The 17,438-nt window shown below is 36.0% G+C and overlaps 1 protein-coding gene across 1 annotated transcript; it reads left to right on the forward strand.

The window, feature by feature from the left end:
* Positions 1-7,053, forward strand: pex2 (peroxisomal biogenesis factor 2). Its single transcript, XM_043225603.1, has 2 exons — positions 1-133; positions 4,765-7,053. The coding sequence occupies exons 1-2, from the start codon at positions 130-132 to the stop codon at positions 5,697-5,699; spliced, it is 939 nt and encodes a 312-aa protein (XP_043081538.1). The 5' UTR covers positions 1-129; the 3' UTR covers positions 5,700-7,053.
* Positions 7,054-17,438: the final 10,385 nt, after the last annotated feature.

Consider the following 17,438-nt stretch of genomic DNA (forward strand, 5'->3'; position numbering starts at 1 on the left):
AAGGGTGCAGAGAAAATGCAATTTGCAATTGGCTCATCAGCTTCAAGGAGGGGTTAACCGAGATAACCCGGAAAAGGAGGAAGAATAGCGCCTCAGTTCCAAGTCCGATCGTGGACTGTCAGTCTTATCATGGGTAATTATACTAAATTTATTTGCTCTTGTCAAATCTCAGTTAACCAGACATTGCGAGAAAACATTCTGTATCAAGCTGCATTTAGTTTTGTGCACAACAGAGCATCGTTTCCTCCCCAGTCAACCTAACATTAGATTTGAGCGTGTTATCAATGCATAATACACTAATTCAATGTACGTGGTCGACAAGAAACTAATATTTCAATGTTTTTGTTGCATATTTTATTGTTTATATTAAAATTAGCATTTCTGTTATTAACCAGGTTGCATTAGATCTCATCACGTTTAAGTTTTACGTTAATAATATTTATTATAATAAAGTAACAACGATATTAAGTATATTTATTTTTTAAATCTATTACCAACTGTGATTATGATACTGTAATTGTCACCTTATTATTAGGATATAATGCTGGTCACCTTTTCAGATCATTTTTCATCATAAACTCAAACCACAAGCTTGATGTCGGAGTGGGATAGTTGTTAACTTTGTAATTAGTTTGCTCATTTCCATTACTTTGATCCATTCAGGTCTATTTGTACACAATGTTAGAACCATCATCAGTGGGCTTTAGCTCATCAACAGCATGATCAGCCAATCAAAGCATGGAGGCATGTCTTTTTGTTTGTTTCTTTATTTTTATTTATTCTCACACTATTTAAATGTGATACATTTTTTTATGAATTATAGCAGCACTGGTATATAATAGCAATTACTACTTATTATTATGTTAACGTTAATTAGGTAAATAACTATTAATCATGTAGCTAATCTTAACCCTTGGGGTTATTCTATAGTACCAATACTTTCTTAGGTAAGTACACTGTAAATACACCCAAGTCTACAAGTGCAGTCATTATAGCAAAATAACAAAAAAAAGAGTCTGCAGAAAACATCCCAGCAGAAATGTGCTGGTTCAATTTAAGTTTACAGGCAGTTTCTCTCCCCTCAACCCTACAAAAGACATCACTATGCAAAAACACCTGTGAAAAATCAATATGGAAAATCCATTCATAATAACACCGTACATTATGGGACGTATTTTTACTGACTTTAGAGTGTAAATTTTTATATGAAGTTTTAGAGCGATCAGAAATGCCGTCATCGTACAGAATGAGGACAGCTGATTGCTGTGGATTTGATTGAGCTCTAAGTGGCGCATTGCACACTTAACATAATGAATGGAGTTAAAGTCAGACTGCAGTATGATCTCAGCCCAGGTCAAAAGGTGGCCTATAGATTTGTTCCAGTGTTGCATTTAAATGGATTAAAATTTAAAAAGCAGACAATATTGTGGGGTTGCTTTGCAGATGTGTTTGAAACTTAGCTCGAGTCTTTCTTCCATTCGTGGGTAAAATGTTTACCAAGCTGCTGCTTCCATATAAACAGGGAGGCTTTTATTATTACATTACATGGCTTTGCTAAGCCAAATCTGGATGAGGGTGAGAAGAAAAACAATTCTCGTACATAAACATGATTTTAAGGGCAGTGGTTAGTGATGTGGTGTCATGGAATAAGGATGCTGTGTTTGCTTTAGCTGCTTCTAATCCGCGTAAAAAAAAAAGAAGAAGAAGAAAACGGTTAGCGTAAAAAAGATGAAATGCTGTTTTTATGCAAATACATCATCTCATAAAAGGTGATGAAAAATTACAAGACAAATGTTTTGAAGTGGACTTCCTTTATGTGGACACAGCAAAGGCTGACTGCCCTCTGTACACCGTAATACGCATCTTCACAATTTTCTCATTTATTAACTGTTCTGTTCAGTCGTTCCTGCTGCCTCAGCCTTTAAATGTTTCATGAGTTTTTAAGCAGTTTTTTCTGCCTAACTCTGTACTTAAGGCTTTAAATCTTCCACCTTCGTACTCACAAAATCAATTAATTCTTTTAAATAATTTACATTTTGTGAAAACAAGATTTAGCAAAGCATATCTTTGTGTCAGACCTAGCTGCTATTTCTTAGATGGTACGTTTTGTTAGAGCGGGGCTCTTGCGATTCGCTGGTAATTAGAGAAATGGGGCAGCCTGATGAGACATTAGGACCAGACCTTGAACCCCAAGTGCTTTTGCAGGCATTCATATTTTATGATACAGACATAGAACAATTAGAACGGTCACAAGACGGGTATTTTAGCTGTCCTGTAATCCCATTTCAGGATGACATCACCTTTAAAATTCAGAAACTGACAGACCCATCAGTGTGCGTAATAAAACAGATACTTCTGGGACAGAGTTAAAAGTTAAATGCAAAACAAGGAGACTTGCTAATTCTTCTGCCAGCTGAAAATGGTGGTGAATCTCTGTAACCTTAATCACTCGAATGATTAAAGCAAGCGAAGGTTTAAGACAGGATTTTTTTGAGTGAGTGACATCTCGTCTGCCACTGGAAATACAAAGTGACATGTTTAAGTAAAGGATAATAAAACTCCCTCTGTCGTATGTGATTTCATTTTTATGAAAGGCATTGAAATATTGAGCAAATACATATATTTAAATTTATTTTTTTAAATCGTTTTTTTAAATATATAAATTAATACATTTTTCAGGGATGCATTCAATTGATCAAAATGGTCAGAAAAGACATTTATAATTTAAAACGCTGTTATCTTGATCAAAAATCATTCAAACAATCCTGAAAGCAATGAATCGTGGTTTCAACAAAAATATTAAGCAGCGCATTTTCAATATTGAAAATAATAACAAAAATATTTTTTGAACTCCAAATTAGCAAACTAGATAGATTTCAGAAGGATATATATATATATATATATATATATATATATATATATATAGCTAAAACTTCGAGTGTAAAATATGTTGTTGTTTAAATAAACAGATATAAGGTCTTCTCCGACTTGCCCCAAAGATGCAAAAGCTGACAGAATGTCAAAAGCAAGGTCACGTAACCACAGGCTTCCTAAAAATCTCCTGATTCCAAATTGTCCAGTCGCTGCAGGAATATCATGGCCTGCCGCCTTGTAATGCTAAGCCCAAGGTGACTCTGTGACCCAGCTTATCAGTTGCAGAACTGCAGGCCTGAGCCTCCAGTGGGCTGCCTCAGGAGAACATGTTTTATAGCCCGTGCCGGTGTCAGGCATTTGTCATTTAAGGCTGCTTGTCAGGACCTTGACTTGGCTGATATAACCTTATATGCGTGTTCCCCATCCATTTTGCAGCCCGAAGAGGGGCTCCATTTTCTAGAAAATTCAACTGTAAATTGCAGCTGGGTTATAAATAACAAAGCGATCATATTGTTGAAATATATAGCTAATGGGAAAATCAGTTTACAAATATACTTATTGTGTCCAGTTGTTTATTCATACCGCTATTGTTTTAGCCAGGCCACATTTTCATGGGCTATTTGTCACAGATTTTTTTTTCCCAGAGTGCACTGTAGTGGCAATATGTGTATGAATCACTGCGCTCCATGTAGGCCAGGTCTTCTGATTACAATAGAGGTAAACACAGACATTGATTACAAATTTGGCCGATTACATAAGACGCATGGATTTTCAGCTTTCCGGTTAAATCCCTGTACATTCAAATGCTTAATTTTTATAGGCAGTGCACATTGACAAAAGTGTCTAGTTGTTATATATTTGGCAAGTACTTTGAGTCTGAGAGAACATGTCAATAGTAATCCTGATATTGATAGCAGTCCTATAAGAGATGTTACTTGCCCGAGCTAACATCTATGTGATCCTCTAAATCATAATTACATTACTATTGACAGGCCCTTGACAATAGTCACATTACTATTGATATGTTGCTGTCAATATTATGTTCTCAAATAAAACATATTCATTCATAACTTGTAAACTGCTCAATAAAAGCCTATGACGAGAACATGGAAAACCCATATCCCCAGAGTCGCCTGCCGCAATGATTTGTCTCACCTGGCCAAGTGCTGCCGTGCAGTGAAGGATTTTTTCCTTAGCTGAGAAACTATTGAACTTGTCTGTAAACCTCGACGCGTACGAACCATAATCCGCGGCCTAAAAGGGGAAGTTTTGACTGATTATACAATGAGTGTAGCTACAGTTTCCAACATGTGTTTAAAGCAGATAATTTTTCAACTGATTCATGAACATCTTGCATCCTTTTTATTGTCCATTTAAGTTTCATTCTTAAATGGGTGAAGGTTTTAGGCCCGGATGAACCTGAAGCATCGAAAAAGACTTCCCTTAAAGATTTGGAGATGCTTCCTGCAATTTTCATAAGCCAATTTATTTCAGATATTGTCCAAATCCAGTCCTAAGCTAAGAGGTGGTCACCGCAGCTCCTGGCTCTCATTTTTTAACCATCACGTTTAAAGAGATAAACTCAGCCTGATACAAACACATTCCATGAAAAATTGCCAAACGTCACAGTTCTTAGATCCCTTATAAAAAGCCGTCAAAGTAAAGTAGTTCCACATAGCGGATGTTTACTGCCTTTCCAAGCCTGTGCTGTTGGGATAATCTCCTGTGATGTGATTTGTCCTCAGACTGAATCTCGAGAGGGAACAGCGTAAGACCTCCTGTGCCTCTGCCCTGCACAGCTAAAAGGGAATTTAGGACGGGTTTTACATGTGAAAAGTGATTTCAACTCAAATGCAAAAATGCATAACCATTTGCTTCTTCTGCTTGTAGCTGGAGCTGGAGGTGACAAGCCTTTCGCCAAGGCCGGCCCAAGCCCTTTATCTCGGGTTTTGAGAATCAGTCAGCTGGATGCTTTTGAACTGGATGGTGCACTGGAACAGCTTGTTTGGTCACAGTTCACCCAATGTTTCCAGCATTTCAAGCCTGGGCTCTTAACCCCTGTGGAACCAGAACTCAAGGCCCTTCTCCAGCTCCTCCTGTGGAGGTTCACCATCTACTCTAACAGTGCCACCGTGGGCCAATCACTGCTCAATATCCGGTACAAGAACGCTCTGATCCCGGGACAGAAGTACCGGGCCATGAGCCGGCCACAGAAATTCTGGTTTGCTCTGCTGACGGTTGGTGAAAAATGGCTAAGAGAACGCTCCCATAGCTTGTTCCTCAACCACCCTGCAGAATCCAACGCACGCAAGGCCCGCAAGGTGCTCAGCATCTTAACGGGTTTTACCAAAGTGGTCAGCCTGGTCAACTTCCTACTATTTCTCCAAAGAGGAACCTATCCGACACTTACCGAAAGGTTGCTGGGAGTGCAGCCCGTTTTCAGTCGACCCCAGGGACCACGAGACATCAATTTCCAGTTCTTGAACCGGGAGCTGTTGTGGCACGGTTTTGCTGAGTTCCTCATCTTTTTACTACCTCTCATAAACGTGTGGAAGCTGAAGGCCAGTGTTGCCGCTCTGTTCTCTCCTCTGAAGGAACTGAGAAAAGAGGATGGTCCGGAGGAGACCCTCTGCACCGAGTGTGCCGTTTGCGGGGAATGGCCCACAATGCCCCATTCTGCCGGCTGCAAACACATCTTCTGCTACTATTGCCTTAAAAGCCACACGATTGCTGACGTCTCCTTTACCTGCCCCAAATGCGGTGTAGAGACTGGAACGATAGAGCCGGTCAGGCTTCATGTAGGAACAGAGTTGCATCAGAGTTAAGACTTTGCCTCAAACAGCCTTCTGATTGACTTACAGCAAGAGAACTTGAGACCAAGTTGAACGTTTGAGTCTATCACAGAGATTGGTTGATGAAAGCATGTGCCTTCTTCTGAAACGAGAGCATTTGTTGCCATGAAATATGCAGAATTTTGTACAAAGAGACAAAGTTAATGATGTAAAATTCTAAAACAACATCATTTGTGTCGCTAATTTATTCAGCCTCATTAAAGTTTGATAGAAACTGTGTACCAGAGGTCCACTTTTCTGCATTCTTGGATTGAGCACTGAGCAAATGAATAAACATCAAAACAAGCCTTTGCTCAACTGCCTGCACGATCCAATTCCCCTCATCCCCTATGAAGGGAGAAATTTGCACAAGATCAAGGAGAGGCCATGATAGCACCAGGGGGTACTTGGGTTGGATGCAGATTGACAGACATCCCATCATAATCTCCATGGCCCTTCTTAATACGCCAGTAAACTGTAACAAACCAGAGCAGGACCGATGCAAGTTTTGGGCATATTATGCTCTAAGCCTAATAATGACTGCAAAGATGGGTATTTATTCTGCTGTTAACTCTCTCCAGTGAGCCATGCCTCAGGCCAAACACATCCAAATGGACTCAGACCTGCTGGAAACTCACACTTCAGTTTTTTTTTTTTTTCTTCTCCCCAGACCACATTGCTTTAATTGCCCATTGTGAAGGCAATCAGTCACTTCTCTGGGCACGAGGGGTCTAGCGGTTTGCAAGATTTTGTCATTTTTTGTAATCGTTGCTCTCAAGTTCACCATGACAAAGAACTGAAAATTGGGAACATGGCACACCGGTCTGCCCTCATGTGGGTTCATTGACGTTATTATGCATATGGTCAAATAAACGGGACCACCAAGAAGTGTAGCTCTCACTATATGCAGAACTATCCAAGTTTACTTGTGCACTAGGTTAACAATGTTCAAAAGATATTTAATGTGCAACAGCATATGTTTATACGCTTTGTTTTGTTTCATAGGATTAAAGGAATTTGCCACCACTGTTCTGGAAATGTTGGGTAATGGTTGCCAATTTACAATATACACAACATATGGTTCTGGTGTTTTTTCACATAGATCGGGGCCAGGGAACATCTGTCCTTCAAAATACATTTGTTTAATGACTTCAAAAGCATCCAAATATAATCTTGTAAAATACTCTACCAGACACAATAGACTATTGTATATTTTTTTGAAACAAATTTGCTTTCTTTTAAACTATTATTATCAGCATTCATTTTCTTGTATTCTTCCCCTACAGATTTACCCTATTCTAAGCATTAAATGAAAGTTTTTAAATAAAGGAAGATACAGATAGCTGTATATGTTTGTATAACGTTTAAGAAAGCTTCAAGTACATGAACACCATATGTGAGTTACATGCGAAGAATTGAATTTTTTATCATTTGTAACAGTTCATACAAAGAGTCAGCCGTCATTTTGCACTTCATCTTCTCCAAATCTCATTTATGCTCAGGGTTGCACTGTCTCCAATCAGCAATAAAATCTGCAGACTTTGACACCGTTTACTTTGCCAATTGCCCACATGCTTTTTTTTTTTTTTTTTTTTTTTTTTTTTTTTTTTTACATACATGCTGGGTGTTACAGTGGACGAGGCCAGATTCACACTTTGATGAGTGATCCTGCTCATTACAATCGACACATTTTTGATCCTTTGATGTTAGGCGTTGAGTTCTCTGATTAACAGTTGTGGAATTAAAGAGCTCTTTTTTAGTCTGCATAAAGCTAGTACTTACCCTTTGCAGCTATTCTTTGCTTAATTAAATAGTAGCTTATAGCGTACCGAAAGACATACTCTATTTCATATTGGAGTTTTAATACAAGCGTGTGTGTTTGGGATTTTGTGTGTGCTTGTCTGGGTAAGGCAAAAGTCATTAAAAACAAATAAAACATCTGAGATAAAATACTTCAAGCAGTTCATTGCCATGTGTTGCTCTAGACTCCTAACTAAATGTTCATGGTTAAAAAGCAAATCCAACACAGCTACTGGACAAACTTGTCAACAGTGGCCAATTATCTGTGTTTCTTCACTGTTGGAAGGGCATTTGCACTCTAAACCGGGAATATGGGGAATCAATGAGACAAAAAAAGATACATTTCCTGACACCCACTGATTTCTCAACATAAATGGTTCACTTTTGACCAGCGGAACAAACAGCCATCTGTGTCTCTTGCCATAATTGACCCAGTTTCTCACTTCAGTCAAACTTCCAAAGATATTGCAGCATACCTCTGAAATACATAATTGCGTTGATTTATTACGAGATTATGTAATTGCATTGATGTATTACCATGAAATCTGAACAGCACTAAAAGTGTTTTCTTCAAGAGATATATATATATATATATATATATATATATATATATATATATATATATATATATATATATATATATATATATAAATGTGTGTGTGTGTGTTAGTGCTATCCAACAATTAATCTCGACATCGCATTCAAAATAAACACGCATGCATGTATATATTTAAGAAAAATATGTTACATTTCTATATTAAATATATGTATATATTATAAATTATATATTATATATATATATATATATATATATATATATATATATATATATATATATATATATATATATATATATATATATATTATAAATACATTTTCATATATTTTTAATATATGCTGTATGTTTGTGTATTTATATAATTATATACAATAAATATATACAATACAAACACATATTATGTAAACATTTATCTTGGTTGTGATACATTTTTAGCACTTTCATGTCCTAAGGAATATATATATATATATATACATATATATACTAAAATGGTGTACTAAAATGGGCGATACAGTGTATACATAAAAGGCATTTAAAATCTATAAAAAAATAAATAAATAAATGAAGCATGGCATGGTTTCCAAGATAAAACTTTTTCATAAAAATCATTCCTTGGGACATGAAAGTGGCAATATAGTTGAAGAAAGCCCCTTTTAACGGACAAGCTGAACGCCATGTCTTCCTGCTCTTTCTCACAGGGCCTCTCAATTCCAGGCCGATGCTAATGAATGCAAGTCTGGCACTGACATTATCTGCTGGTAACGTCTGAGGTGGAGGGAATGAGTTTGGCACGGTAAGTGATAGCCTCGCTGACTCCTGTGGAGAACTACAAAGACAGACTGCATGCCTGGAAGGAAAAGCCAATACCTGTGTGCCTCCACAGGCCCTCCGTTCATTGGCTGTGCCGGACTAGAGTGGCTTAAAGAGAGAATGAACGACAACGAGGAATTAAGGGGGATTATGGGCCAGTCTGCGCTGTAATGAGCCCGAGGTGAGGTGGGTTCCAGCCAAAGTCTGAGCAGGCCTCTCATTGATGTCTACTACACACAAAATTGCAAATAATCTGCAGACATCCTTCCAGATGTCCCCTTGAATTTCCTGCGGCTTAAGACAAATCGAAAGTGCTTTGAAAGTTTTGATAATCAAATAGCAAGTTTGATTGAAACCTTGCACATGGAAGAATGTAGCGTGCAGCCATCTAAAGATGTTTAACTTGTGCCCTAATGACAGTCATCCCATCTCAAGGGAATTTTACAGGGATTCAGAAGAGAATGATACCTTCTCTTCCCAGAAAGTGTTATCTGGTGACATAAAGAGACTGAATTGCAGCATATTAGATTTGAATTGTAACAGTATTTTCTATTTTTAATTTAAAAACAATTTGAAATACCACAATGCTATATAAGCGATTCTATTTTAATATATTGTAGAATAATTAGTTTTAAATGGCAAAGCTGAATTTTCAGCAATCATTACATACCTTACAAATCAGTCTGATATGATAATATGGTGCTTAAGATACGTAGTCATTAATAATAATAATAATAATGAAGCTAACTTTATACAGCACATTTCATACACTACAATTCAAAGTGCTTTATATAAAATAATTCACTTTACCTAACTTTAAAATGTCTTGAAACAGTGAAGAATAAAAAGGATAAATAAAATACAGTGAAGTTATTATTTTTTGTTGAATTGTTATTGTATATTTTAAAATATTCTTTAAAGTTTTCTGCAGTCCTTTTTTAATAGAAAGATCAAAAGAACAGCATTTATTTAAAATAGTTCTTTTTTTTTATTTTGCCTCTGCTGTCACATGACTAATTTGATGCCAATAAAAAGTGAATAAAATAGTTCATTCAACAAAAATTTCATGTTTACAGTTTTATAGAATAATATTAATGACCACAAAAAAGGTTAAGAGGCAAATAATAAAGCGCATTCAAACACAACACGACAGCGTTAGAAAGAAAAAAAAGAGCAAATTATGGTTTAGAAGATGCTCGCTGGAAAAGAAGCTGAAATCTCTAAAGCGCAAATCACCTGAAAGGTAATGACAACATACAGCATGCAGATGTTCATTTCAATGCAGCTGGCCAAGAAAATCATTTCCTCCCGTTTCCATGGAAACCATACTGCAAAAGGTGTCTGTCTGTGAACTTCAGCTGGAAATCACAGAAGCAGACGTGTCTGCGAAGATTAACCTCAGCAACCGAATTTGTTCTGTTTGCAAATTCCCCACCAAACATGGAAATTCTGATCAGCGGGAGAAGAAGGGAAATTGATTTTCATGCATGTTATCGTTCTTTTTTTTTTATACAGTCCTACAGATAGGCTGTGCGAACTTTCTCCTCTTCACCTGCTGTCTCAGTATCCCATTTGCCTCCATTATTTTTTTTTTTTTTGAAAAAGGTTGTGTGAAACAAAGCTTGCACGTGTGATCTGATATTAGAAAATTCCTCATATTTTGAAGCTGGAGACCAGGGCGCCGCTATTCATAAATAAAAGACATACCTTTGCTTTTCCTTTCACCAAAGCTTGTTTTTTTCAGAGGTCATTGTCAACACATCCAAATGAAAGTCAACTCTAAGATATCTTTCAATCTGAAAGCAGCGACTTGTCCTTAACAGACTGGTGATACTGCACTTGTATGAGGACGGCCTGCCCTCTGTGTGCCCCAGCTGATTGCTTTGCATTCACAACAGCTGTGGCTCTGCAGCAATTTAGAGTCGCACATTATCTTTTCTGCTCAAACATTTGAAAAGGCAAAATTATTCCTTCTGAAACGCATTTTATTTTGTTAAAAACAGATGGTCCGTTTTTAGGCATCTGTGTGGTATTTGCTCGGTTTATATAAACATCACACACAAATTTACAACAGGACCATCTGTGAGCCGCACCATCTTTAAACAAATGACAAATATTATGCAGATTTAAAATTAAATGTAGATTTGAAATGTAACAGTATTTTCTATTTTAAATTTCAAAACTGTAACAATGTGAAATATTATTAAAATACTATATATATATATATATATATATATGTGTGTGTGTGTGTGTAAACGTAATTTCTTTTAGAATAATTAATTACAATAATTAATTTTAAACATATTCCTGTGATGCAAAGCTGAATTTTCAGCAGTGAAAAAATAAAATCAGTAAAAAATAAAAAGTGCATTTGTTATTATCATTATTATTTTTTAAAAACTGGTTAAAATATGAAGTTATTCATGATTAATTTAATGTCAATAAAATTATGCAAAATAGCAATATAAAACCATTTTTGAATGTTGTTAAATGGGGTGAATTCAGGTTGACTTAGATAAAAAAAAAGGGCAAAAAGTGTCACGGTGTGTTTGTGTAAACCAGCATTTAAAATTTGCTTTGTATAAATATATTAAAATATGCCCTCGATCATTTATTAATCCATCACAAAGCTTCTGAATATTATTTTCTTGCTCCCATTCCACGTTAATGCTTGTTAGAAAATCTAACTGCACATAAGCTAATTTACTAATTCATTTCTGTACACTACTTTACTACAGAACCATTTGTTAGCTGCACAATCATAAACAAACCATTAATACATAGACATAAAATTATGAACAATTCATACGTGGATTTATAGATTTATGATTAAATATATATACTACAATTACAAAAGTATACATACACACACACAAAGGTAGTGGGTTTGTGTGTGTGCTTGTGTTAAAATACATATATATATATATATATATATATATATATATATATATATATATATATATATATATATATATATATATATAAAAGAAATAATGTTATTTTAGACAGAAACATTAAAAATGTACTTTGTCATTTATAAATATGTACATATGAAATGAGGTTTTCAAAGATCACAAAGCCTCTGAATATTATTTCCTGGATATCATACAGGGTTGATGGTAGCTCAAAAGTCTAACCGTACTGAAACCTATTTTTGTGCATGCATTTCTATTTCACAGCGGTGTTTATGCCTAGTGTTGCATCGCTGCATGTATTTATGTATTTATCCATTGAGAGGCACACAGCATGACCTACAGCTCGGCTCAGAGCATCTTGGGGGCTGGTATTCCCCCCGGGCCTCTCATCTTTTACTGTGCTGTGACAGAAAATGGAGGCAGCGAGCGCAGAGTGCTGCATTAAAAACCCTTTACCCATTGGTGATTTATAAGCGTCCGCCCAGCCAAGCTCACAACGCCACACCATCTTTCCAGCGAGAGGCCATTTGTGAATTTCAGCTACGGCGGGAGGGGGGGTCGGGTGCTTCATCACAAAGACCAACTTCACTATGAGAAGGTTGCACGTCTAGTAATTTTGCATTTTAATGGTTATTCTCACCTATTCAGTCGTGATGCAGTGTTGGTGAAGTAGTTGAGCAAGACGAAGTACTACAATTATATGATATCCTCTCGTTGACACCAGGTAGTCCTGACAATGGATATTTGAATATGGCATAAGCAGAGACGAGGAAAGAACCAGGCATGTTTTTTTTTTTTACTGAATATCTACGTCAGGGGAAGTCTCGGGTCACCAGAATTCAAAAGTGCCTCTCTAGAGACAGACTGGATTCTGTGTCCTTGAGATGAGTAAAAATCTTTCACGCTAATTCTGAATCGTATTTGCTTGTGTCTGCTCATGAATGATACAATTATTTTATATATTCAGTAACACTTTAGACATTGCTTAATGTATTAACTAACATGAACGAACAATGATCAACATATATTACACTCTTTATTATTCTTATAATAAAAATACAGTCATTCGTTGTTAGTTCATGTTCATTTACGGCGCATTAACTAATGTGATTTTAATAATGCAGCAGCAAATGCTGAAATAAATGCTGTAGAAGCATTCGATCTTAGATCATGTTAACTAGTGTAGTTAACTAATGTTAACTAATGAACCTCGTTGTAAAGTGTTAACATATATTCATCTGAACGACTGAAATGAAAGAATGAATTAATCAGAAGACGAATAAGAAACTTTTATGATATATTTGTGATTTAGGTTTATGGCTAACAAGTTATTTGTGGTGGCAAAAGAATGCTTTTTAAAAATAAAATAAAAAAACACTTGTATTGAAATATCTCTATAAATATTAACAAAGATTATGATATATATGAATAACCAAATATACCTATTATTACTCTCTGCATTTATGCTGGAAATGTTGTACAGCACAAATGACATCATTATGATTTTAATGTAATAGAAAAAAAAATAGATATCAGAGGGTATATATTAAACGTCACATATATCAGATGCGATATAAAGCAATCCTAATTTGATGCAAGGATTCGTTAAATTGTGACACTAAATCAAGAGACATCAATTCATCAAATATAGTCATATATTGATAAATACATTTATAATTATGTATAATATGAATTGTGTGTATACACACACACACACACACACACAAATATATGTATAGCAATATCTTTTGTTTATGTAAGCTGTTGTGTCATATCTGAGGCTGTAATGAAAGTCCTGACACACACACAAAGGAAAATAATGAAGATGATGAAAAGTGGAGATGACTTTAAGGTTTGTGAAGGGTTATTATGGCGATCAGTGGCAAATGTGCTGGCTTGATGTCTACATGATCAGGTCGGGCCTCAGAGTAACTAATGAGTGTGCGCATTACCCACGATTCCCTAAATAAACACCGCAAGCCCGGCAGAGGTGTTGACAAGCATCTGTTTTATAATGAATCAATGTCCATATAACGATTAAAATGTGATTGAAGAGTAAAAATCGAGAAAATAAAGAGTTGTCACAGGACGTGGACACGCACACGAAGATATCGGCAAACGGCCGCGTTGCTTTGCGGACAAAATAATGACTCATACACTGACACAGATCAAGAGTTAACCTTGTCTTTATGTGTTTCCCTGGGCTTACATTTATTCACCGGACAGTCTGAGATCAATAAGAAATTTACAGTGAACGCATGATTCATAACTATTTGTGGTTATTGAAATACGCTGCATTAAAATAACGCAGATTTTAAAAGTTCGGTTGCAACCAAATATACATAGCACGAGAGACAAAACATGCAAATATCGCTTGCGTTTATGCTCAAATAAAGGTGGCGAAAGGCGTGACATCAACACTTGAGCCCTGACCTGTGATTTCCCCGTCTCACACACACTCCGAGTAGTAAACAGGTTAGAGGGGAAAACGCTTGTAATCCAAGTCCCATGTTTGGAAATGAGAGGGTCTTTTGTGGGGCTCAGGCGTGTGTGATGCACTGCTTTGTAATTTACATATGGCTGTGCTCTTTGTAAATATGCAGGGAGGACTCAGACAGGCACTGCCAAAACACACAAACGCACTCTGAGAACACAATGGCTGGCCTCTTGTTCAACATCTTTGCAATGAATAAATGAATAATGTTGCACCAGAAGAAGTCCGTAACAGGCATGCGGGACTGTGATATTCTGAGTCTGAATATGCATAACACGGAAATGTTTTGTGTTGAATGAAGGAGATAGAATGTTGGCCTTTGAACACATATTGTAAACATCTTTCACTAAATCATTTCAACTGTTAAAACCCTTCTAAAGTGATGAACAACCACTGACACATACTGCACTGTTAATAAAAACGTATTTATAAATAAACAAATTAATAAATATTTAAACAACATAAATATGCGTGTGTGCATTATCAGATGATGGGATATTACACTGAATATGTTATAGTACATTGGAAAGAATTAATTGAAATGCATACAATATATAAAATTGAAAAGAGTGTATGTGTAATATTATGTCGTGATTTTTAATAATAGTAATGATAGCGATAATAATGCTATTGTGTGTGTGTGTGTGTGTGTGTGTTATTACTATCATCACCAATATTATTTCAATATCTATAAATTGACTGTGCCCTATGGTGTGACATAACAAAAAAAAACGAACATAACATGACAAAAACATATCTTCATTCTTAGAGTTACAAACAGTACAAGAAAGGTTTATCTTCAATGTTAGAGTTGTTTTTTTTTTTACATTTCTCACACACAGACACACACACACACACACACACACACACACACACACACACACATATATATATATATATATATATATATATATATATATATATATATATATATATATATATATATGTGTGCAAAAAAGTATAATATAATCAGCAGCAGGGCTACAGTTAAACCAGGACCCCTGCTCACCTTTACATCATTCACTCATAATGTCAGCTCTATTTCTGAAAGAGAACCAAGCGCTCGTAAAAATTCAGACCTCTGCTTAAATGCTTTTTAAAATGTATTTAAAGAGTTATGAAACATGACATGTTTACTGCGGTTGCCATAGTGTTGTTTCCAGTGTAAGAAACAATTAAATAAGAATATTGTATTATGCAGAGTCTCAACCTCAATTCGCGGCGGTCCCAGTGGAACGTGCGCTGGAAGTAAATTAAGAGAAGGATTTAGGTTTTGGCCTTGCTTCCCTCGAGTAGACATTGTGAAGAAAAGCAAATCCAAACTGCTTTACATTAATATTTACAGTAATGCTCTTAGCAGACACTTTCTGACCAAAGAGACTTTCAAGAAGTTTCTGCTCTTCCCTTGAAGTAAAGACAGTTTTCAAAAGCCAATAAATCAGTGGCAGAAGTGAAATTTTAATGATATATGACTTAAAAACTGCTCACTACTACTTGAAACTTGGTTTACTTAAAAAAAAAAAGTCACATGTATGCATATTTATTTGCTTTAATAAATATGCATGGTAAAATTTACTGCTGCATTTAAAGGAACAGTTCACCCAAAAATGAGAACTTACTGAAAATGTAAGTTTTCAAGATATATATACAAATTGGTTTCTCATCACAACTGATTTGGACAAATTTAGCATTAAATCACTTGCTCACCAATGGATCCTTTGCAGTGAATGGGTGCCGTCAGAATGAGATTTCTAACAGCTAATAAATACATCACAATAATCCAAAAGTTAACACCTTTCAAGGAAAAAAGCTGTAATGTTATTATTGCAAAGTGTTTTAATGTCAAACCATTGCTACTGCTTAAAATATGAGTTGAGTGTCCGTAATATTGCTTTCTCAAGTAAATAGTCGTCTTGTCTGAATCAGGAGAGAAATATGCACAGATCAGACACAGGTTACAAGCAAAACTGGAGTCATGTGAATTACTTGAACATCAAACTCTCGTTCTGATGGCACCCATTCACTGCAGATGATCCATTGGTGAGGAATTGATGTAATGTAAATTTCTCCAGATCTGCTTTGACAAACTAATTCACATCTCACCCAGCCTGAGGGCGCGTAGATTTTCAGCAAATTTTCATTTTTGGGTGAACTGTTCCTTTAAACTTTGATCTGTCCATCTAAATAATGAAAACAGAACCAAGAGCAACTCATGCACAAAAAATCTGATTGTAATATTTTGCTTTAGTCACCATCCAGACCTTTATGACATCATGAACGTCACACGCAAGGTTTGTAAACAAAATGCTCCAAATAAGATTAGCAAATACTCATCTCTAGTGGATGTTTACATTTCCATTGTTATGATTATATAAAATCGGACATTTGTTTTTGCATCGCACTGTCTATGTATCCCGAACAGATTTCGCGTAATTCAAACAGACTTTATGTTTGACGGCTTTGACAAAGCATCTGCTATTTCAGCCTGCCCTCCCTTAAACAGCTGAAATATCCACGGCCATTTGTTGATTTAAGAAACATAAAAGTTGGAAGTTATAAAAGCCGCTTTCCTATTCAGCAGTATGAATAGTTCAACTCCGAGGAAGAAAAAGCATGCTGTCTGAAGCGTAACACAGGCATTTTATGTAACAAAACCTGAAACTTTATGCACAATTCAAAAAGCTAACAAAAAAATTGAGGCGTTCCTTTTGTATCATCAAATCTACAAAACGCCTCGCTGTGCTTTAAACACCGTCAACGCCTCAGGTGTTGAACAATTTAGCGCGTTTCTTCAGATGTGTGGCCTCAGCTAGAATTCACTGAACATCAGCAGAGAAGTATTGTTTTGTTTGGGAGAAAGAAATAAGACATTTCTTTGTGAGGGATGCTATCATACAACTAGTTTTATCTGTCTTAAGCAATAGTGTCTCCCAACCTTCATCTCAAGCCATTTGGGAGGTGTGGTTTTCGGAGTATATCAGAAAACATAACAGAACAATCTGCCTGGGAAGTCCCAGTGGGTTCGAAACAGCATTTTTTTTTTTTTTTTTTTTTTTGCCAGCATTTGTTTCAGAGGTATAGCTCTCTGGCTTATTTAGATATCTCTCTGGTCTCCTTACTCTTCCGTTCCTTAGATATTTGTGTTTGTTGAGCAC

Source organism: Puntigrus tetrazona, chromosome 24, assembly GCF_018831695.1.
Source record: "Puntigrus tetrazona isolate hp1 chromosome 24, ASM1883169v1, whole genome shotgun sequence".
Classification (NCBI taxonomy): Eukaryota; Metazoa; Chordata; class Actinopteri; order Cypriniformes; family Cyprinidae; genus Puntigrus; species Puntigrus tetrazona.